At 32.7% G+C, this 22,659-nt stretch overlaps 2 protein-coding genes across 5 annotated transcripts in view; one reads left to right on the forward strand and one right to left on the reverse strand.

The window, feature by feature from the left end:
• Positions 1 to 340: 340 nt before the first annotated feature.
• On the reverse strand, positions 341 to 5,664 carry LOC144844211 (stomatin-like protein 1). Its single transcript, XM_078700987.1, has 8 exons — positions 5,645 to 5,664; positions 4,903 to 5,111; positions 4,607 to 4,701; positions 3,281 to 3,430; positions 2,730 to 2,989; positions 2,320 to 2,402; positions 1,668 to 1,928; positions 341 to 1,571 (listed from the first exon to the last, which is right to left on the reverse strand). The coding sequence occupies exons 2-8, from the start codon at positions 5,072 to 5,074 to the stop codon at positions 1,360 to 1,362; spliced, it is 1,233 nt and encodes a 410-aa protein (XP_078557113.1). The 5' UTR covers positions 5,075 to 5,111; positions 5,645 to 5,664; the 3' UTR covers positions 341 to 1,359.
• Positions 5,665 to 9,003: 3,339 nt separating this feature from the next.
• LOC144844197 (dedicator of cytokinesis protein 7-like) overlaps positions 9,004 to 22,659 on the forward strand; it is a 29,540-nt gene continuing 15,884 nt past the window's right edge. Inside the window, exons 1-18 of one of the 4 annotated variants that reach the window (XM_078700959.1) lie at positions 9,004 to 9,054; positions 9,536 to 9,644; positions 9,841 to 10,016; positions 10,218 to 10,416; positions 10,990 to 11,208; positions 11,680 to 11,765; positions 12,132 to 12,198; positions 12,954 to 13,181; positions 13,502 to 13,658; positions 14,327 to 14,377; positions 15,037 to 15,114; positions 15,843 to 15,869; positions 17,786 to 18,003; positions 18,222 to 18,315; positions 18,587 to 18,749; positions 19,447 to 19,570; positions 20,003 to 20,215; positions 20,616 to 20,717. In XM_078700959.1, the coding sequence (XP_078557085.1) occupies positions 9,011 to 9,054; positions 9,536 to 9,644; positions 9,841 to 10,016; positions 10,218 to 10,416; positions 10,990 to 11,208; positions 11,680 to 11,765; positions 12,132 to 12,198; positions 12,954 to 13,181; positions 13,502 to 13,658; positions 14,327 to 14,377; positions 15,037 to 15,114; positions 15,843 to 15,869; positions 17,786 to 18,003; positions 18,222 to 18,315; positions 18,587 to 18,749; positions 19,447 to 19,570; positions 20,003 to 20,215; positions 20,616 to 20,717 (2,355 nt within the window). In that variant the 5' untranslated portion in view covers positions 9,004 to 9,010. The remainder of the gene's footprint in view (positions 9,055 to 9,535; positions 9,645 to 9,840; positions 10,017 to 10,217; positions 10,417 to 10,989; positions 11,209 to 11,679; positions 11,766 to 12,131; positions 12,199 to 12,953; positions 13,182 to 13,501; positions 13,659 to 14,326; positions 14,378 to 15,036; positions 15,115 to 15,842; positions 15,870 to 17,785; positions 18,004 to 18,221; positions 18,316 to 18,586; positions 18,750 to 19,446; positions 19,571 to 20,002; positions 20,216 to 20,615; positions 20,718 to 22,659) is intronic. The other 3 variants (XM_078700960.1, XM_078700961.1, XM_078700962.1) reach the window with 3 other exon arrangements.

Below are 22,659 nucleotides of genomic sequence, written 5' to 3' on the forward strand. Positions count from 1 at the left end.
CTATGGCTTCCACAGAACGTGATAGTGGAAATAAATGTCCTGTGATAAACTTTAAACAACTCATGCAAACAAGAAAGGTGGTAAATTAAATGCTGGCCAGCGAAAGCTAGGCTTTATATACTATATAGGCTATTTGCACAGTATGTGCTGATAATTTAGCGAAAATGTGGTATTTTTTGTATTACATGAATTTATATGTTTATAAATATAAGAGGTTTTAATATTGAAAAATACTTCATATCATTTACAGCAGACAGGCATTTTGGAAAATATTTTATTTTTCCCAAGTTCTACAAGACTATTACTGAACAAAAAACCCACAAAATTGAGTTGCCATATATACAGTATGCATGTTCAAATATTTAATATCGCTTAGGCTACAAAATAGTCTACAAAAACAGAAGATTTCAAACAGTGTGCTAAATGTACAAATTGCTTTTTTCAAATCTACAAAAATGTTTTAACCTACCATACTTCTTAACTATTTTCTATATAAAACCAAGGTGCTTTTTCCATTCAATGTATACATTACATCAATATTCTTATTTTACTAAATACCTACAGTATATATCTTCATCAAGAGGGGAAAGGCCTTTATCAGTTTATCCAGGTAAGCTAGGCACAAATAGATATAACAATTATTCATTATTTATTAAATCATTTAAAAATAATTTATTGAATTGATTTAAATCCTCGATTGATTGATTTATTTGTTGCTTTCTAAGGTTGACTTTGAGGATTCAGAATTCAGCCTTACAGAATATTCTCAAAAACAAATCAATTGATTACTATTGTATTATTAACTGTTTTATAGGGTCATGCTAATAGTACATGCTAACACAATATTTAATGTTATTGTGATATTTAATTAATTTAATTATACGTTTTATACATCAAAATACTGTTTAAACTGTTTTTGACTCGTGATGAATGAAAAGTTTAATAATATGTTAACTTATTTAAACTTTTTTCTGGAAAGAAAAATATATATAAGTTAAATTTACGACTAAAGCATCTTAATAACATGTACTTGATATCATTTTATATCATAAAGCCCCTACCAGGTGATACTGAGCCCCTACCAGGCGATACCGAGCCCCTACCTGTACTGGTGATACCGGGCGAAGATTAGCATTACCGCTTTTATATAATGCTATGGTATTATGAAACCCACCACATAATGACAAATGTATTAACAATCTCTGATAGATACTGTGGCTACATTCTGATCAACAGCCAAGTAGCATTACCTAGTGTTTAATGGTTTTAATAGATATATTTAAAATAAATTACACTTTATAAAAAGATGCGAGTGTTTAAAGCTAAACTATTGCACTTATTATACATGACTAAAACACATTATAACTTTAATGTTTTATTCAACTCTTTTAAGACTTCTTCCAATCTCATTGCAGCTGATCTGTCGCCCTCTACCTTCAATTGTCCACTCATGTACGCAGACATGACCTTCATTTGACCTGACATTAGTCGTGGAAGATTAGTAGTTGAGAGCTTGAGAATCACATCTGGTTCACCAATAGGAGGCTCTCCAGGCCCAGCATCTCCCAGTCCTTTAAACAAAAATAAAGCAAATATATTTAGAAAAATGACCATTACACTGTTTCCTAGAAAATGTAAATAAATAATAAAATGTAAAAACAACTTACCATTTTTCAAATCCAAAAAGTAAATACCACCATTGTCCCCTGTTAGGTTGAATTGATATACTGCCCCAACACTTCCAACCATGTATTCATTCAATAAAGGTTTCACAGAGGCTAACAAGAGTGCAGGTGTGATAGAGGGTGCCACTCTTTGTACATTCACCGTTTCGTTGCTATACGTGAAGGTTGTGTTCGGTTTTGGTTGTGTTGTTGGTAGAAGAATCGGTCGTGGTATCAGTGCATTGCTTAAACCCATATTACCACCTGTTGGGGAATATGATACATTTGGTTAATTTGTTAACACAATTCAACAGCCTCAATATGGTGCTGAAATGAAACAACTCTTATTTTTTATGTTTAAATACAACATACTGATTCTTTAATAAACATCATAACAATAAAAGAAAAACAAGTAAGTTGAACTTATGCCAACAGGTAAAGAAGAAAGGTGCCTGTTCATTTGACCACTTGGGTTATTAGAGAGCTTTTGAATTGCGACGTCATATCAATTTATTGTGCACATGTGGGGACATTAGGACGTGCTTCCAGAAACATAGTTTTGGTGGATTGTAGGTCCAGGCAACAGCCAATGATGCAATAGGTCGTAGGTCATAGTAAATCACATCCTCTTAATAATAGAACTGTGATAACTTACTTGATGCAGATGAAAACAGTTGTTCCATTATATTTTGCATACTGTTACTTGAAGGTGCTTCCTTCAACATAGTTATGTCAGACCTGTCAAAAAAGTATCGGTTTGAGAAATTTGATTTTTTTCTTAATAAATAACAATAAACGACAATTTACACACTGACGAGCGGTAACAGTAATAATAATATAAAATCTATATCACTCTTTTTTTTTTCCATTGCGGAGTGGAATGGCAGTTCCGCTTAAGATAGATATAGATTCTACGTGGGACAACCTATGCGGGTTTTCTGCTTACCGTTACCTCTTGTCTGTATAAATTGGCCTTAACTAGTTTTGCAGTAGTTTCCATAGTAACAACAATCATTATTATGCATCTAATTGAATTGCCATATTTGGTAACATCAACACACTTACAGATCTACCCTGGATATTTCCACACCCCACATTTGGGTTACCACGTTCATGTCTTCAAGGAGCTGTTCACTTATATGCGCTTTCTCCGTCTCCAATTGCTGCGTTGTCTTTGTTGCAAGCACCTTCACCATCAACGAGTGACCCAGAACACGGGTGGAGTGGTTAAAATCCTGTATGCTGTTCACAGAGCGTTTCACGTCAACAATACGATAATATATCGTAGCACCGACAGATATGCCTGCACCATCTCCAATCAGGAACTAAAAAAATAACAATAAATAAAAATATAAATTAATTACATTTTTCACTGAGATGTGCCCAAATATGGTAGTAATATTTTTAATATTTTAAATATGGTAGTGTTATGACATCATCATGTCTATATATGGGCACATTTTGTTGCATAAAATTTGATACAAATAAATCAACCGAGGAGTAATGCATCATGGAATTTAAAGCAATTTATTTTATTAAATTAAGTTATTATTAAATGATTTAATATGTTATGATGATTTTTTTGTCACATAAAATTTGATAGAGTAAAGACCAACCTGTTGAGGTGGAACATTGAATGCCTTTGTCCTTAGGTCCACTTTTTGCCATCTATCAATGAGTGGTAGTATAATGATCGTACCAGGTCCTTTGAGTGGTTGTAGGCGCCCTATACGGTATACCACAGCCCTTTCAAAAGTCTTAAGTGTCTACATTAAAACATAAGAAATGTAAATTGTACAATAATCATCTGTAAAATAACTCCACCTATCTTCTATATTATCTCCTTCAATGCCTTACTAATAATATCTTCTAAATTATATTTCAATTCCTTCAATGCTAAAACATTTAATTGACCTAACCTTTTAATTGAATATATATAATTCTATTTGTGAATGTTTTTTTATCAATTCATTATTTTAAAGATCTATAATGGTTCGTTAAGAGTCATTTTTTAAAGATTACTTACTATATTCTAATTAATCAGAATTTGAATTGTGCATAATGATTTACTGCCCTGTCTTTCCTTGCCAATGCAACTATTTTAAGGTTGGTCTTATTCTTAATTTAGAACCTGAAGATTGATTAGTGTTTTCCGAAAGCTTGCCAAATTTTTTCTGGTAGTTTATTTTTACATTATCGTTTTGATTTAGCTTTTTGCTTAATATTCTATATGTACTGTATCTCCAATGAGATTCATCCACTGATACCACAGCACTGTCATTTTTTTTCCGTATTTGCCTTTGGATTTATACTTTATACTATTTTACAATAATATATGCACAGTATATATTAATTAAAAATACTTTTATAGAAGCTGTATGTGGTTTATCAATAAGATGTATTATTAATCAAAAGTACATTAACATCCTTCAATTAAATATTCTATTTCTCATTGTGAATTAATACAACTGTCTTTTATGTTGAAACGGAAAGATAAAATGTAAATAGCATAATGAAAATCAATAATAGTGATATTTATCGTTGTTGAAATATATTGTACAGTAGTCATAAAAATACCCCAACCATATAATTAACATACTGTACTAAGGTTACTTTACTGGACACTAGTGTTTTTTTTTACTTTGTATGTAATTTGTCTTGTGTATCATGTTATTCTATTACAGGGCCTAGTAGTTCTGTGGTACAGTAAAATCAATTAAATGATGTATGTCTTTATCTTTATAGTAGTATAGAAATAAAGATAATATATAATAATTCTTTTAATACGATACGATAAAACTTTATTGTCACAACGGCAAAAATATACAGTTATGAGATATGGGTCCTTAGGTACACTCGAGTTAGTATGAATATAACATAAATTACAAGACTAAAATAAATAATAAACAGGGAAATGTAACAGAAACATGAGTAATAATTACCTTTATAGAAACTGGAAAAGTAAAAATGATGAGTATATAGTTGAACACAATGAGTATATACGAACAGATCTTAGCTGCTAGTGGTTCATTAAAAGCTGTGAACAAAATTAAAATGGATTCATTTAAAACAATTAAATACAGTATATTAATAATATTCCAATAGTATATGATAACACAATGTTGTATTTTGTTCAAATGGTTAAAGTTGTGTATTTAGTTTTATACTTAATTTTTAGACATTCTGTCTTCTGATAATAATGAAAAAATGAACTTGAATAAGATTCATGGTAACTTACTTCTCTCCTCCATAATTTGAGGGTAGTAATTCTTGCTATAGGCAAAGGCTGACTCATAGTTAAAAGTTGAGCTGTAATCAAATGCCGAGTTGTAGTCAAAGGCACTGCCACCTTCTGAATCTAAGCTCTCTTGGCGTCTGTCACCTAAACGATTGTACTTGAAGGCAGCCATTGAATCTCAGATCTGTCTCTTCACAATCACATCACATCTTTAGAAAAAACAATGAATTACCTTATTACATTAGCAAAGGTACAGCGATTTTTACTTTATAATATAACTTTTTTACACTTAATATCTCTATGTATAAACATACTATAAATACGTAAAGTAAAAAAATTATAGCCTAATACAAAGAATGCCACAATTTACATTGTTTTTAATTAGTCACATAGATGACCTAAATTCAAATAAACTTGTGTGGAGAATAGAGGTCATATGTAAATTTTATAATATAGTAGGCCTATATAGGACAAACTTTTACTTGCAAAATTGCAAAAGGTAAAGTGGTCGTAGGCCTAGGCTAGTAGTAGGCCTCGTCTTCTTTTTTAGGCTACTACTGCACTCTAGGGCCTACCTAGGCCTAGAGTCTCTAGACTAGTAAGTACCTACCCTCCTCCTAGCCTTAGTTTATAATAGGTTAATGGATAGCTATAAATACAATAGCTAGGCCTAACTAGCTAAGAGAAAGCAGTAAAGCAGCTAGTCTAACGTTTTATTTAACAAAAATATTCACACACCAACCTCCCATATCTGATCAAAACAAAGACTTTGACAAAGGCCAACAGACAGAAGTAACCAGTTTGGTTCTTTATTATGTTCAAAACCTATCGATTATTTTGACGACTGGAGCATTCTCTACTTCTCTACGGAGCGCCATTTATGCCTTTATTTACTTCCGAAATAGAAATAGTACTACGTCGGTAACTGGTCCAGTGGATCAAATTTGGCACCGGTGGAGCACAGTGATATAGAATAGAAATAAATCACTGCATTTTAATATCTTTTCGTATGTTAATAAACTGTGCTCAAAAGTGGACCCAATTTGGTGCTAGTGGAGCACAGTGATATAAAATACAAATAAAGTCACTGAATTTTAATATCTTTTTGTATGTTAATACACTGTGCTTAATTGAACCCAATTTCCACCAGGGGAGCACAGTGGTATATAGAAATAAAGTCACTAAATTTTAATAAATTTAAGAAACAAAAATATCCTTTGTTTCCCTTTAGCAGAGTCAATGTTCTTTAAAATGGTTACATCAGTAGATTATGTTTATCTTTAATAGCTTAGTCCAGGCCCATCCCCATTATCGACATTTTTTATTCCAATCTTTATCTATTTCGTCGTAATTTAATTGTAATTGTCTTTGTATCTGTTAAACAAAGTTGTAAGTGGCGGATTTGTTTCTGCTGTTGTTTCTGGTTTAAAAAAACTAGAGACTTTAATTTCATATTTCAATGAATAGGTGCACTTTCCGGGGACAAGCTCTATCAGTTTGGTATTCCGTGCGAGCGTTGTTATGCAAATGAGTTTGTGCAGGTGTATTATGGGGAAGATAAGATGGTATGTTAGCCATTCGCGGTCAACACGCCACACTGTTAAATGTTGATGTTTGATGTCGCAGCTCTTCTCTTTTAGTTTGCAAAAGTAATCTCGAAAAGAACTCCATGTGGAAAAGAAGCCCACCCAAGAGTACTAAAAATAAAGGAGCACATGGGCTTCTTTTCGAGGTTTTATGGCAGTCTATAATATAAAATAATGCCATGCAACTTTGTTTCTGATTTTAAAAAAAGTCCACTTGTTTAGGCCTGACATTATCTCTCGTCCAAAACCAAGAAAAACAATATATATTTTCAATTACAAAAAAAAAAAAAAAAAATCCGTCGAGGTTCGAACCCCAGCCGATAGCACTCAAAACTGAGCATTAACCGTTACGCCACCAAGTACATGACTGAAAAGCTGATAATAGTCTATTTATACGTGTATTACGTAATTGATCATTACGTCATAAATATCCTATTAAGCTTGCTGAAACCAAAATGATCAGTTAGCTCAGTCGTCTGAGCGTCGTGTTAACAACACGTATGTCGTGGGTTCGATTCCCACGCTGGTCGGTGGAATAGAGTTAAAGGCATGCGGCCACTGTGTTTGGGGTTCACAGATCATACGTCCCCCTTTCCACCACACATCATGAGGCGACAACATCAATGCATCTGGTGATGTGCTGGAAACGACCCCAAAAGGCTGTGGCAGGGCCTTAGTGCTGAGGCAGGGAGAGCACATTTAACATCTTTTTTTTTATTTAATTTTTTTTCAACCTGTATTCGATCTCGTAAATTTTATGTTTGCCGCCCTCAATTTTAAAAGAAATTGAATTTATTATTTTCTTCGCAGGTGTACGAAACGATTTGGTAATTGGTATGCCGTGCGTTGTTATGCAATGGTTGTGCAGGTGTTGTAGGAAAGATGCTATTGTTAGTCATTCGCAGTCAACACGCCACACTGTTAAATTTTGATTTTGTTAATCAATGTTGCTACATTGGTAGCAAAAATGTCCGATTCATGCAAGATATTGTATTGTAATATGTTATGAATAAACGTTTATGGTAGTTGATGTGTATGGCCGCACCGTCCCAGAATAAACATGTTTTACACGGATAGTTTGTCTCCGATGGTTTTTGTATGGGGTTGATTGATGGGGTATGGAGAGTGAAATAAGATAAAATATAGAACATTGCAAAGATGCCGATTTCTAGACCAATTTTGAAGCATAGACAAATTCAACCGCCGGGCTAGGCCTTAGGCATTATACGAAGTCGAGTTTTTAAAGTAGAAACCCCCACCTAAAATTTTGAAGTAGAATCTGGATAGTTGAAATTTTAACATTATCCTAATTATCATAGGTGATTATGTATAGTAATAAGTATAAGTATAAGTGCAATTCTGCGCTCTATTTTCATTATTACCTCTGCCCCAACCATGGTGGGCTAGTACTGGAGAATTAATATTTATTTTCATATTTCAATGAATATGTGCACTTTCCGGGGACACTAAATAAGTATTTATCTAAACGCAAGTTATTAAAATCACTGATATGGCCTGAAACTAATTTTTCTTTTGCATTACGGATGGAGTAACCGATATTTAACATATATAGCAAGTTTGAAATATTTTTGAAGTATTTCCAGAAGTATTTTTTCTCGATGTTTTAAATACGAAAAGATATTAATATTCAGTGACTTATTTCTAGTTTATATCACTGTGCTCCACTGGTGCCAAATTAGGTCAACCTGAGCACTGTGTATTAACATACGAAAAGATTGCATCTTAAGTGACTACTGGATCTGGATCTTTATACTCCAATAAAGCAGGAAAACTGCATCACACTAGAGATTATGACTTTATTTCTATTTTATATCACTGTGATCCCCTGGTGCCAAATTCTGTCCACTTGAGCACAGTGTTTTAACATACGAAAACATATTAAAATTTAGTGACTTTATTTCTATTTTATATCACTGTGCTCCACTGGGGCCAAATTGGGTCCACTTGTTGAGCACAGTGTATTAACATACGAAAAGATATTAAAATTTAGTGACTTTATTTCTATTTTATATCACTGTGCTCCACTGGTGCAAAATTGGGTTCACATGAGCAAAGTGTATTAACATACGAAACGATTTAAAAAGTAGTGACTTATTTCTATTTTATATCACCGTGCCACCCTGGTGCTAAATTGGGTCCACTTGAGCAGTTACCGTAGTACTATTTATATTATTGAACTTAATATTAATATTTTAATCTCAACGATTATAAGCAACGTCTTAGTTAAGTCGAAGATGCTCTCCAGATGGAATGCCATCCTGAGATGAGTAGTAGTAATTTTGTTTATTTTATTTATTTCATTTATATGTAATTTACTTTCTATGGACCAGAGTTTCCGAAATAAAAGATTGAATGAATGAATGAATAAAGGCATAAATGGCGCTCCGTAGAGAAGTAGAGAATGCTCCAGTCGTCAGAATGACGCTCTGAATATACCCAAATTATGTACCAGAAATGTAGCTGGCGAGAGAGGGCGACAAAAAGATACGGAAGTCAACAAAATGGCGACCTCAGGTCGTCGAGCCTTCGCCCAGAAACTTAACAAGTAAGCGTTCTTATTTAACTTTACCTTTAGTATGACATTATATAATATAACAGAAATGTATAGTTTCAAATTATATCTAATTTGGTAGGCGCTGTTTTACCTAGGCCTATAATAGCTAGCCTTGTTAGCCTAGCTAGAGGCTAGGCCTAGCCTCTAGGCCTAGCTAGGCCAACTTGACGTCGTCGTCGTGCACTCACCATCACCGCCGAGTTCGAGAGATTAGGGTGCGAAAGTACAGACGACTACAGCAGTAATAGGGTCAAGAATTGTATGTTCCATCAGTTAAGAAAAAAGTAAAAATATGACAGAACTACAGTATTGTCCTAAAGGCCTGCGTGTGGCTATTATTATTAATTAATTTATTCATTTGATGTCAAAGAAAAACAAACATTAATTGCTGAACATTAGATTAGGCCTAGGCCCCTAGGCCTAATTGCTTGAAAATCTTTCTTGAAAATTGTTGTTTTTCTCATTAATATAGAAACTTACAAGCTGCAGACATTCGCCGTCAGATTTCGGGCCAAACTACCCCCAGCAGTATTTCTAGAGCATCAAGTATATCCAATGTATCTGTCATCCACCCTCAGATGGTACGTACTGTAGTACATTTTAATTTTTTACAGTATAGGCCCTAGGCCTAGTTAGTATACTAATTAATTTTTTACAAATTTTGCTAATTTAAAATTAGAAGAAATATTAATGTCAATTAAAATGGCTAGATAAAATATTTACAAACTTAGGTTTTTTGATGATTATACTAACTTATAAATATTCTTTCTTTTATAGGCCTCATTGTCGGAGATTGTCGACCCTCCTGATTTTGAGGCCTACTTGGAGAAGCACCACTACCGAATCCAGAGTGATGACTGCCCTCACCTCTTAAAGTTCCCGGATGATGACATAGAAGTGACCACGTCTGAACGCACATGTCGAACAGTTAAACCTGCCCTGCCTGATGAAGAGTAAGTAAATTTCTTGGTAATGTTCAGACAAGGATGTTTTTGATATTGAAAATGGATATGGATAACAAATTTTCTCTTTTTTTTTCAATGAATGTGTACATCCTTGTATCAACTAATGTACACAAAGATAATCACAAAATATTATTTTATAATGTCTTTGTAATTTAGAGATTTTATTATTTAATGTTTTTTTTTGTCCAGACAATTGGTGACTGATTTGCAAGTAAGAGATTGTATCAAACTATACACATCAGAGTGGGCATTGGTCAGCCGGAAATACAAAGATAAGGTCACAGGTCATGAGAAGAAAAAACTAAAGAAAATACAGGATGAACTGATAGAAAAGAATGACAATGTGTTTGAAGTGGATGAACTTGAACTTATTGATGAAGATGAATTGGTATGTATAATAATGTTACTTATTAACAATCTAAAAGACTTGATGCCCAAACATACATTAGATGGTCCTGGGTGGAATATCTGTAGCTCTGATAAATGATTTCCATCATTGTTATTACCATAGGAAGGGGCTATAGTATGACTGTATGTGACTAAGTATAATTTCAGGGGCCTTGGATAGGAAATGTAATGTAATAGGGGGTATAACCTGCGTCTTGCAGCCTACTGGGCTAAATTGCGCACAGGTGTGGACGACATATACCACAAATTTTTACTCCCCTAAGGGTCCTTTCATGTCGAGTGCTGCCACCAATTGAACGAAAGTTTAACTGCCTTTGATAGTAGATTCCTTTACCAATTTATTTACCAATGTCTTATATCCAGATTTATTTTAAAATAGGGGATAATACCTTATCTTAAGTTTGCCAAAATAAATATCAGTTAGTCATTCTTCACTCCTATCACTAAAAAATGTCTAGTGCAAAACTGTAGTAATGCTGCAAAACACAGATTAGTTTTCTAAAATAGAATTTCACTACTTTGTAATTGCCTTTATTGATAATTTATTATACAGCAAGAACTAGAAATAAGAAGGGGCTCAATTCACATGGAACGGACACCGCGAGGGAGCTGGGCCTCTAATATATTCAACTTGGAATCAACAGAAGCGGATGACCTGCTACCGAAATTACTTGACCATGCTCCGATTGACCAACAGGATAGCACCAACACAGATAATAGGAATAAAGATAGGAAGTTAGACTTGTTTACGCTCTACCCAGCAATGGATGAGGTAGGTGGGGTTCAGATAGAATCAAATTGAGTGTATTATTATTTAGCCAGAAGCAAGTGTTTGTGACACCTGGAATTTAAATTTAAAAAAAAATATTTTATGATTGTGTTTACTGCCCCAGCAGGATTAAGCAAACTTTATTATTTGATTTTCAAATATCTAATTGATGTATTGTCCCCGCAAAAAAATGAAAATTAATTAAATCAGACTTTGAATATAGGTTATTTTGTTAATCATTTCCATAGAAAAAAAAAGAAGAGAAAAATGTTTTCACTTATAAAATAACATAATAAATCCATTGGCTGGCAGCCAATTTGACTTTTTTTGTTTGGATCCAATTTTTGATTGAAGTGGCTAACTATTACAGTATATGGCATTAAAATGGCATCTTCAACAACAAAAATGTTTTAAATTATTTTTCAGGGGGACAATACATCTTTAATTAAAATTGTGTGTTTTTTTTCTATTTAGGAGGATGCAATAGAGAGAAGGTCCTCAGTTGTAGTACCAGCTGAACACTTTGGCTCAAGATTATTGATAAAATGCTTACAGTTAAAGTAAATATTATTTTATGTTTAATTTGACTACCAAAGTAAATTTACAGTGAGTGAGCCATCCTGCCTAAATTTAAAAGCTCTGTTTACACTAAAAAATGTTATGTGAAAAAAATGTGATGTATGGACATGATGATACCATATTGGCATATCACTACCATATTTGGGCACATAACACTTTTTTTGTCAAACTAGTTTGATAGTGTAAAGATAGCTTAAGATAATCTCACAGTATGTAACACACACTCTGTAACTCCTATAACAATTAATAACTAATCATTGTACATTTTTAAAGCAACATATTGCAACACATATAATAACTGCCATAAAAGCTTTATGATAATATAAATATTTGTAATAATCTTACAGACTTGAGTTGGAAATGGAACCGTTGTTTGCTACCATGGCACTTTATGATTCAAAGGAGAAGAAGAAGGTAAGTGAAACATATATATAACTATAATCTGTACTGGTGTTGGATATCAAAGTGCCAAGTCTTTAAAGCCAGTAGATTTTATAGTAATAATTCATTGATTCTTTAAGAATGAAACCTAATGCTTATAGCTGTGATTAAGTTTAAAATGCATTGATACCTTTTCAGCAGTTTGTACAGAAATAATGAGTTGTATTTCTAATGACAATCTAAAGTGAATCTTAAACTTAATAGTTTTCTTGATTTCCTTCTACAGTATATTTTATGGTACTTCATTCATGCATACACTTTATTTATTCTTCATCCCTTCATTCAGTCATTCCTTTGTCCATTCTTTTCACTTATTTATTCATCTATTCACTCGCACACACTTTCTGCTGCATTGCTTTAGTGTATCCTATTAAGTTTTTGAAGATGTCCCATACACCCAACACAGACTAAACTGGATCTCTATGATGGCTGGTTCTAAAATGTACAGTAATCAATGCTTGCCTATTTATGCTTTTGGAGTTGTGGCTTGGTGGTTATGATGTTTGACTACCAATCCAAGGGTCCTGTCATATGTCAGTATTTTTTCCTAATGACAAATTACAACTCCACTCCCAAAGACTTGTAATAAGACTTTATTATGTACAGCATCTTGTGAACAGGATTGCCACCTTTAAGAAGGATAGTGAATGAATTTGCTTATGGTTATCCTTGGCAATTTGCCTAAATATGTAAACATGTCTACCAATAAATTAATTCCTTTTTTGTAGGTATCGGAGAACTTTTATTTTGATATGAACTCTGATGCAATCAAAGGAATGATTAACAAAAGTTCTTACCCTGACGTTTCCACCATGGCACGTGGCGCCGTCTTCTCATTAACCTACCCATCTACTGATGTATACATTGTAATTAAACTAGAAAAGGTTTTACAGCAAGGAGACATACAAGAATGTGCAGATCCTTATATGAAAGAGTCGGAAAATCAAAATCAAAAGGTAAGAGATTTATATGAAGACAAATTATAAATTAAATATCAAGAGTGATATCGATATTTTTCAGAGTTTTTTGCATTATACAAGATTATGTATTCCCTTTGATTTTTATGTTTGATCATTTTGATCGACCTACTGCACCTAGATTTTGATAAAGTATTAATGATATTTTGATTTTTTATCTTCTCAAAGTCTAATTTCAAAAAGGAAGTAAAAATAAATTATCAGTATCCATAGAGATCCTCTATGCAGTATCACATACTTTAGATTTGTTAAGTAAGATAAGTTTACCAGTAATAAACAAACTTGTTTTGTTTCTTTAGGTTCTAGAAAAGGTGAAAGCCAATGCCAAGTACTTTTGTGAGAAACTTGGTGCCTACCGAATGCCTTTTGCATGGACGGCCATTGATCTCATGCATGTCATAAATGGCTCACAGGGCCTAGGAAAATCAGATAATGGTGAATCTACCAAAACATCAGGTAAAATAAATTGCACAATAAATTTTTTTTTCAATTTCTAGAAAAGAGCAATATCACCTAATTGCTAATAATCAACTGCAGATGCAACAATAGAATTTGATCATATTTGGGTTTTCTTTTCATAATTGTTAATATCATTTTTCATTCATGTTTTATATTATTTTTCTAAGAGAAAGTTAAAGTGTGTGAAGAAAAGCACAAAGAAAATGATATTGATTTTTTATTGCACATTGTTTAATAATAATATTCTATTTTTCCATAAAAAGATCAATGTAAATTACTGTTCTACAGTTTGCACAGAAACATCACAAGTTTATGATTATATTCACAGTATAATTACCTTTTCTTAAATAACAATAATTAGTATAAATAATAATCCATTCATATTGGTTACAATCAAGATCTCTTTTTTAATTATTTGAACTTCACAAAATATCAAATTATAAAATATATAATCATTTTCAAATTTACTAGAACAGTATAATAAATGTCACATAAAAAACAATTAAATTCACTTTTTGCAGTATATAAATAATAACTCTACAAGTACAAGATTACTTTCCAATAAATGTGCACACGTTTTCACAAGGTTTAACAAGCTAATTAACATATTCATCCAGGTGGCTAGTAATAGTCTACTATGCTAACCACTGAATCTTTTATCTTAGCATCAAGTCTACTGAAACGGCAGAGTTTTAATCTAGGACTGCTGGACACTTGTAAGTTGGGAATCAGTGCATCCTTTGACCTTATTTATTTTCCCCTAATCACTTAATGGTTTCTTCCAAAATGCAGTTAATTGTATTGTCTCTACTTTTTAATAATAACTTTTACCTGGTAATTCTTTACTGTTTGACTTTGAATGTTCTAATAGAATTTAATTTTTGTATCATTCGCATTTGAGAATATTAATTATTACCTTGTGCACTAAACTTCCGGTTTGGTGGGATGGTAATATACTATAACGTTAATACAATTCTAGAGCTGTTTTAACTATTCTTTAACAGATACATAAAATTGTTAAATAAATAATTGAACATATTTTTCCAATTTATAATTATATAAACATACTTATTAATTCTCCCTTTTCTTTCTCATATCAGTGCGATCATTGTTAAAAAAATTGCTAATAGATATATGCAGCTCAAAATTGCTAACTCAAAAATAGTTAAATGTTGGCAGCCATCCTCATAAAACTAGAATAGACATATGTTTCTTAACTTTCATCTCATGAAATGTGAATAGATAGAAAATCCCTTCGGCATTGCATTTTAGTATTCTGAATAGTAGACACCCAAATGCATGTTTGATCTTTTTTAAATATAACTTTTGACATACTTATAAATGCATCTTGTTGGTTTCTTTTGTGACACTTCAGTTTCTCTTGAGGTTCCGACTAGTTCAATGCCGAATAAGCAAAGACAAAGGCAAAGTTTGAATCTTGAAATTCTCAATTGTAAGTCAGGGATTGAATCGTAATTTAACGCTTTTAACAAAAAAAGACACTAATTTTATCTTTTAAATGAATATATTACTATATTTAAAGAATATAATACAATTTTTTTCTTTGATAATTGATTTTGCTGAATTACTCACAGAATGTTTTTTTTGCTTTTTAATCCAATATTTAAAAATAATTTAATGATTTATAATTACATTAATTACAATTACAGATAATTACCAATAAGGAATTTTAAATAAAATAACGTAAAATCTTGATTTTTACACTATAATTAGGTTCAAACTAAAAAGCTCTAATTTATAATAAACCCAAAGTAATTATTACATAATATAGAATGCTGTACCTCCTGAAATTTGAAAAACAGAAAACATAATATTGTTTCTAAACTTATAGAATGAATAGAAGGTGTTATAACTCGCCTGAGTGTCAGTTGATTGGTTAATTATGCATCACATGTTGTTCGGTATTAGTTCTACCTATTAACAGGAAAATGATAATATTTGAGAATTTTTTTCCACAATAGTATTTACACTGATAATGCGCGTTACCTCTTATATTTTAAGTTATGCATGCCTTTGTTTTATGATATTATTGAAATTTATATGGTGCTTTTGCACAAGAACACATTTTTTTCTTTACCTATTTTTGTGTTCACCTGCAAGCCTTGCTTGTTTGCAATTATAATTATTTTTTTACCTTTCCACTACATTTTATTGCCATAGCTTATAACGACATTGAAGTTGTCGAAAGTAAGTAAAATAAGTCACGGTTTATATCATATATGCTATGGTACTTGCATTAAAAGTAATGTTATATTTAAATGTGGGACTACATTATAAATGTTGCTAAGGTTGTTTTATTGTAGAAAAGGTGAGATAATCAATTTTACTACTGCAGCAAGCGACCTGTAATTGAATCATGGTTGTAATGAATACTATAGATTGAAATTATTACTTCTGTTAGCCTGTCCTTGTCTATGTTTTATTTATATATTTATTTCTATTATCGATTTAGGTTTTTTTTTCTTTAGCGCATATCATTATGTTCGCATATTATGTCTTGTTGTAATATATTTGTACAGAAAATCTGCGACACAAGGAATTAGGAGATATACATACAGTATATAGCTATGAGAGTTTACTTTCAATTCATTTTAGACTGGTTTAAATTTCTAGGCAACCATGTCTCCATTCAATATAATATGTAATTTCATACTATTCTGCAAATTGTTAGCAGCATAAACAATGGATTTATCCAATCATTGTTACAGAAATTTAATTTTCTATAAACTATGTGATAGAAAAAAAAAATTGCATTCTGTTGCATACCTCAAATTTAATAATGTTAAACGTTGGTTATCTTTATTTAGTTAAAAATTACTATGGATGCATAGAAAGCCATTTCAATTTAATAAAGTTGGACTGGCCTCTCCAAATATTCGTAAGCAAAGTATGGATTTCTGAAATTGCTCAACCTCTTGCTAATACTTTTTATATACAATATTATAACTGTACATCTGAGGTTGTGTTTACGCCGGCTGATTATTTTATTGGCCTATATATTAATATATATTAAACAGCTGGGGAGCTAATTTTTTTGTATGATTTTGTTTAATATATTTTTAATAACTAAAATATGTTGTTTATTGATTTTTTAAAAAATATTTTCAAGCATTTTTCAATTATTTGTAATTAATAATTTTATAAAGTTTTTATATTTTTATGTTTTATAATCGCCTGCTATTTCTTTGTTTTATGTTCTTATCAATTTTTGTTTGTTATGCTTTGGGTATGCAATGTTGAATTACATAACAAACAATGAATGCTAATGCTTGGTTTCCATTACGATGCAACGCAACAACGTAAGCGCAACGCCATGAATACTCCCTTGTGATTGGTCAACTCGCTTGGGATTGGTCAACTCACTTGTGATTGGTCAACTCGCTTGTGATTGGTCAACTCACTTGTGTTTTGCCTACGTCCTTGCGTTGAGTCCTAGTGGGAACCAAGCATAACTAGTCGTATACATATCTTATTGTAAAGCAAGTTATATTTATGGTAAGATTTACAATAAGGTACTGTATAGCTAACCTAATAGTTATGCTCGTTGAAATTTGTAGAGAATAGAATGCTTGTTGACATGAATAACATGTATGTAGATAAGCTAACAAACTGATTTTAATACAATTGTATTCAGAATATGTTTCAAATAGTAAGTGATAAGAACAATATTTTGAACGCATTTTCAAAAATGTTTTGAGGCTTCCAGTAATGCAAAATTATTAGAATTGTGCATCCATTACATAAATATTTCACAATATTTTCAATATTATCATTTTCATTAAACTTGTCTTGTTATGGTCAAACTACTAAGATCTTTCAACATCCTTATCCACATCATCAGCCATTTATTATTATTATTAATTATAAATATTATTAATTATTATCACCATTACCATCAATATTGCCATCATTAAAGTTGCCATAAACATCGTTATCAACATTCCATCAACATCAATCATCAGAAAAACAAATCATTGTTTGTATATGTATTGTATGTAAAACAATCAAATTTACAAATTGAATTGTTTGATAGTAGATGTTAATACACCAACTTCTAACTTTATGTGTATTTATAATTTTCTACGGAATTCTTTACACCACAGTTAGCCGCACCAACAGCTTAGATGATCAGGCAAGAAAGAAGGGTCTCGCTGGTCTTACAAGCCACGGTTCATTGCCTCGCAAAGGTAGTGATTCTTCTGGTGGAGGCCTAAAGCGTAGCAGCTCTGATAGAAGAAGTTTTTATCGTGGTGATGACGAAACTGGCATCATATCGGCATTCAAACCTGTAACGCTGACCGTGTCAAGTTTTTTCAAGCAGGCAAGAATGAATGAATTTTAAATATTGTCCATGCTACAGTAGATTTTATATTTCTGTTATTTCTGGGCAGTTTAATAGTAACTAAGCCATAATAGAATCATTAATTTGTATTTGATATTTTGGAAATTCAATATACTCTTTAATTTCTATGTACTACTGAAAACTTTTAAAAAGAATTATGTTTTGTTTTTTTTGTTTAAAACAATTCTTTTTTATAGGAAGGAGATAAATTGAGTGATGATGACCTTTTCAAGTTTCTAGCCGACTTAAAAAGGCCAACTTCAATTTTGAAACGATTGAAATGTATTCCAGGTAAGTAGTTAATTTTATTTATTTTTTTGCATTTAAACATTTATTTACTTTCAATGACATAGTAACAAAATAAAAGGAGATACATAATATGACAAAGTAACATTGAAAGAAGGCTTGAATAAAGGTTATATTAGCATTGGTCAGAATATTGACTTCTGCTTTCAAAAAAAAATGGTGATCAAGTCTCTTTTTAGTTTATTCAGGAAATTGAATTAAAAAGTTAAAACAAATTCATATTATAACCTCTATTCTGTGATGTTTATCTATTCAGGTAGTTTAAAACTAGACATCTCCAAACACCAGGAACCATCGTCATACTGCTTGACCCCTGACCTTTACCAGGTTACACCATATCCAGATATGAGAACACGCCCCACAAGGGAGATGCAAGAGTTTCCCTCCAGAGATGTTTATGTGCCAAACAACGTTTACAGGTAGGATAAAGATACATACATTTTACCACATTTTATTCAATTCTGATGGTGAGGTCAGAAGTCATTTAATATTCAAGCAGACTGTCCATCAGGAAAGGTAGTTTAGAAGCAATGTTTTAGTTTGTATAGTCTGAACAAACATAAACCATGATTTAGTCAGAAATAGATGTATGTGTTCAGACATAGTGGTGTCATCCTTAAAGATGTATTGTTCCCCTGAAAAATAATTAAAAACAATTTTTTTTTTTTAATATGCCATTTTAATGTCACATAATAGTTATTAACTTCAACCAAACAATTGGATCGAAAAAAAAAATTTTTACCTGAAAAAACTGGAATTTAAAGCAAAAAATTGTCAAATTGGCTGCCAGCCAATGGATTTTTGGTTGAAGTTAACCATTTATCATGTTATTTTATAAGTGAAAACATTATTTTTTTCCGGATTTTTTCTACGGAAGTGATTCACTTTATTAAAACTACAAAATATCCTATTCAAAGTCTGATTTAGTTAATCTTCATTTTTCATGTTTTTGGGGGACATCTTTAACAGTTGAAGAAAATAGGCATATAGATAGAAGTTAACTTAACCACAAAACAAATTTCAGAGCTTCAAACATGCACAGTTAGTAGGGACTGGTTTAAAGTTCTCGGTTCTTCCATTTTGTTATTACGCCATTCTTTTTATCCTTATTTGTAGGAATATCATGTATATTTACCCACTAAACCTAAACTTTTCTGGTCGTGCTGGGTCTGCAAGAAATATTGCCATCAAAGTACAATTACTGAAAGGATCTGGTGAAGATGACAGCATACCATTGCAGGTTAACAATTTGTAACACTTCTCCAGCAACAAATAATAAATGCTATTCATGCATTCATCTTGCTGAAATAACAATGTAGAACAAAATAAATATAAAAAATAATTCTAGACAATTTTAAAATCTATTAATTTATTAATTTATTCGTAATGGTATTTATTCAATAAAAATAACAAAGATATAAAACATGCCACTAGAAAAAAAACAAAGATAGTCCGAAGGCTGAATTTGCGAATTATATTTATTGAACTTTTGAACAAAATGTTACTATCTCTCTGTTGATTACTATTAGTTGTATTGTTAGCTAATGTATATAGGCTGATGACCCAATATATTTTGAGTATATGCTAACCTTCAAAACCTGAACCATTTTTGTATTTGAGTACAGTAATTTATACTATGGTAGTTATAAAAATAAATACTTGCCTCTTTCAGTGTATATTTGGAAAATCAAGCAGTCCTGAGTTTGTGCATGAAATGTACTCATCTGTTACCTACCACAACAAAACACCTGATTTCTACGAGGAGATTAAGATCCGTCTACCACCGAGCTTAGAAGACTCCAACCATTTACTGTTCACGTTTTACCATATCAGCTGTCAGAAGAAACAAGATAACACACAAATAGAAACACCAATAGGATACACGGTGAATTTTCATATTCATTTTTTATTATTTGTTTTGCACTATCATTCTGTAGCACAAAATGTCTGATAATGCTCCATATACAGTGTGTTTATAGGACTAAGCAAGTTTTGGCGTTGTGTTTTATAGTCCATTTTATAGTCAATATATAAGTGTACCCACTTTTAAACAACCTAGTAAAATGTCTCACAGTAGAAAGACGAAAGACAGACAGACAGAATTTTAGAACCATTTAAGTCCATTGCTCAGAGTTTTGGCAGATCCTCCAAGAAGAAAATGAAAACAGCCACAACAAATCAAAACCTTTGTAATCCATAACATCACAGTATTTAGGTACATAAAATGAATTATGTAAATTTGTAAAACTTTAAAAAAAAGTTAAAACTCTCTTGTTTTCTTGCAGTGGTTACCTATCTATCGTAATCAGCGCTTACAAACCGGTAATTTCAACTTACCTGTGTCTGTAGAGAAATTACCAAAGGCCTACTCTATGCTGTCACCTGATGTAAGTACTATACTATTGTTTTCTATCCAATGTCAGGGCCGTAACCAGGTTTGACGGCGGGGTGGATCGTTAAGTTCTTTAGTGGAACTCAGGGGCGGATCCAGGATATTGAAATAGGGGTGGCGTAGTTTTGCGAGCGAAGCGAGCAAACATTGGCTGGGGGCCAGGGGGCCGCCAAGGGCCCCCGGTCGGGGTTCCAGGGGCCGACGGCCCCTGGAAATTTTGGCGTTCTAGCGCATTGTAAGTCGTTTAAAACGGTTTACAAACATCTCATAATATCATTTACCAAACACTCTAAAGCTCGCAAATTACGACATGTGGAACATGCAGCTGATACTTACCTAGGGTACCAAATGCAAGCTAACAACTTGCCTGTACTTTACATCTAAATTTTTACAACGCGACGATGTTTTTCAGCTTTTATAAACTTGTCCTAGCCTAGGCCGGTGTTATTTTCACACGCGCGCCGGGTCGATCGCGGTCACTACACTTCTTCGCACATGCAGCAGTAACATGACGTCACGTTAAAGCGGGCCGTCACAGAGTCTCATGCATATTAATGAAGCAAACTTGCTGAGAGTGTTTTCACCACGCAACACATGCGACGCGAGATTTATCGAAACTCCGAGCCATCTACTGACGGTCATGTTTTTGACAATTAAAATCACGGCATATTCAACGACCTGGTTTAAACGATCGTTTAAAAATTAGCGGTCCGGCTCGATTACATTATATTTAGTGATTTGAAAAAAACAAAACACCTCTTTTGTCATGATGTCATCGCGATGTGTTTATGAGAATCATCGACGGGAAAGCAAATAAAACAACAAGGGTCATGAAATGCTGCAGCATTGTTAATATTTTAATAGTAATACGTTTTAATAAAATGTAGCCCTAACGGGATAATTTTCATAGGCACTATACAGTCTTTGTTTTTATTGTACTTAATAAATGGGCGCGTAGTATAGTAGCACTGACCATGTTATTGTTATCTATTTTTAATCTATTTTAAAATAACCGGTTAAATTGCGTTATGCAGCAGAAACAGACCCCATGTGGCTTCATCAACTCTATTGATCGTCTGAGGTACCGCTATTCTACAATACGGGAGTGACGATCACAAAGGATGCCGACCTGCTTAGTGGAACGCGACCAAGCTCACCACATGGCTTTTATCAACTTGCTCCTTTTACACTAAAACTGTGACGCTAGAGATTGATAGTACACAAAGGATGTCGACGTATGCTTGGTGGAATGCGATCAAGCTGACGATGTGCTCCGACGTACTATTTTCAATATGAAAATGTGCAAACCATCGGTGATTGATGACCGTCGAAACGATACGTGTTTTTAAAATCTATTTAATTTAAAAAAAAAAAAAAAAAATCTTTAAAAAATAGGGTGGGGGGGGGGGGGCGGACGCCCCATACACCCCCGCTAGATCCGCCACTGGAACCATACAATCGAATTTTTTTTTCTCTATAGGCCTATGGCCGCAAATCGCATTTCCGGCTATTCTCTTTTGTTTATGAACTATAAGTTGGTGTAATTTCCAGCCCACACATTTCAATTGCCGACCTTATATTGTCAGAGATCCCTCCTCCTTTCAAGCCTCCTAGCAACAACATGGTACATTAGGGATCGTATCATTGAGACTTTAACAGGCATATTCACCATCCTGTGGTGTTTAGGTAAAAAACCATGGAATTAAGATGATCTCTGAATTCACTCAACCGTTGCATCTTGCACTTGCGTGTGAGCTGCATGCTTTCTCTATCAAGCAGCTGGCTGGGCACGTCACACGCACGCGGAGACCTGTGTAGGGGAATACCCTGTTATGTCAAGCAAACAACTATGCTCTGTGTACAGCTCGCTAGAGCTCCAGAACCACGATGTTCAGCAGTTATCAAATAGAACTTATCTTGTAAATTTTAGTGTTAGG

This window comes from Antedon bifida, chromosome 6, assembly GCF_963402885.1.
Source record: "Antedon bifida chromosome 6, ecAntBifi1.1, whole genome shotgun sequence".
NCBI classification, from domain to species: domain Eukaryota; kingdom Metazoa; phylum Echinodermata; class Crinoidea; order Comatulida; family Antedonidae; genus Antedon; species Antedon bifida.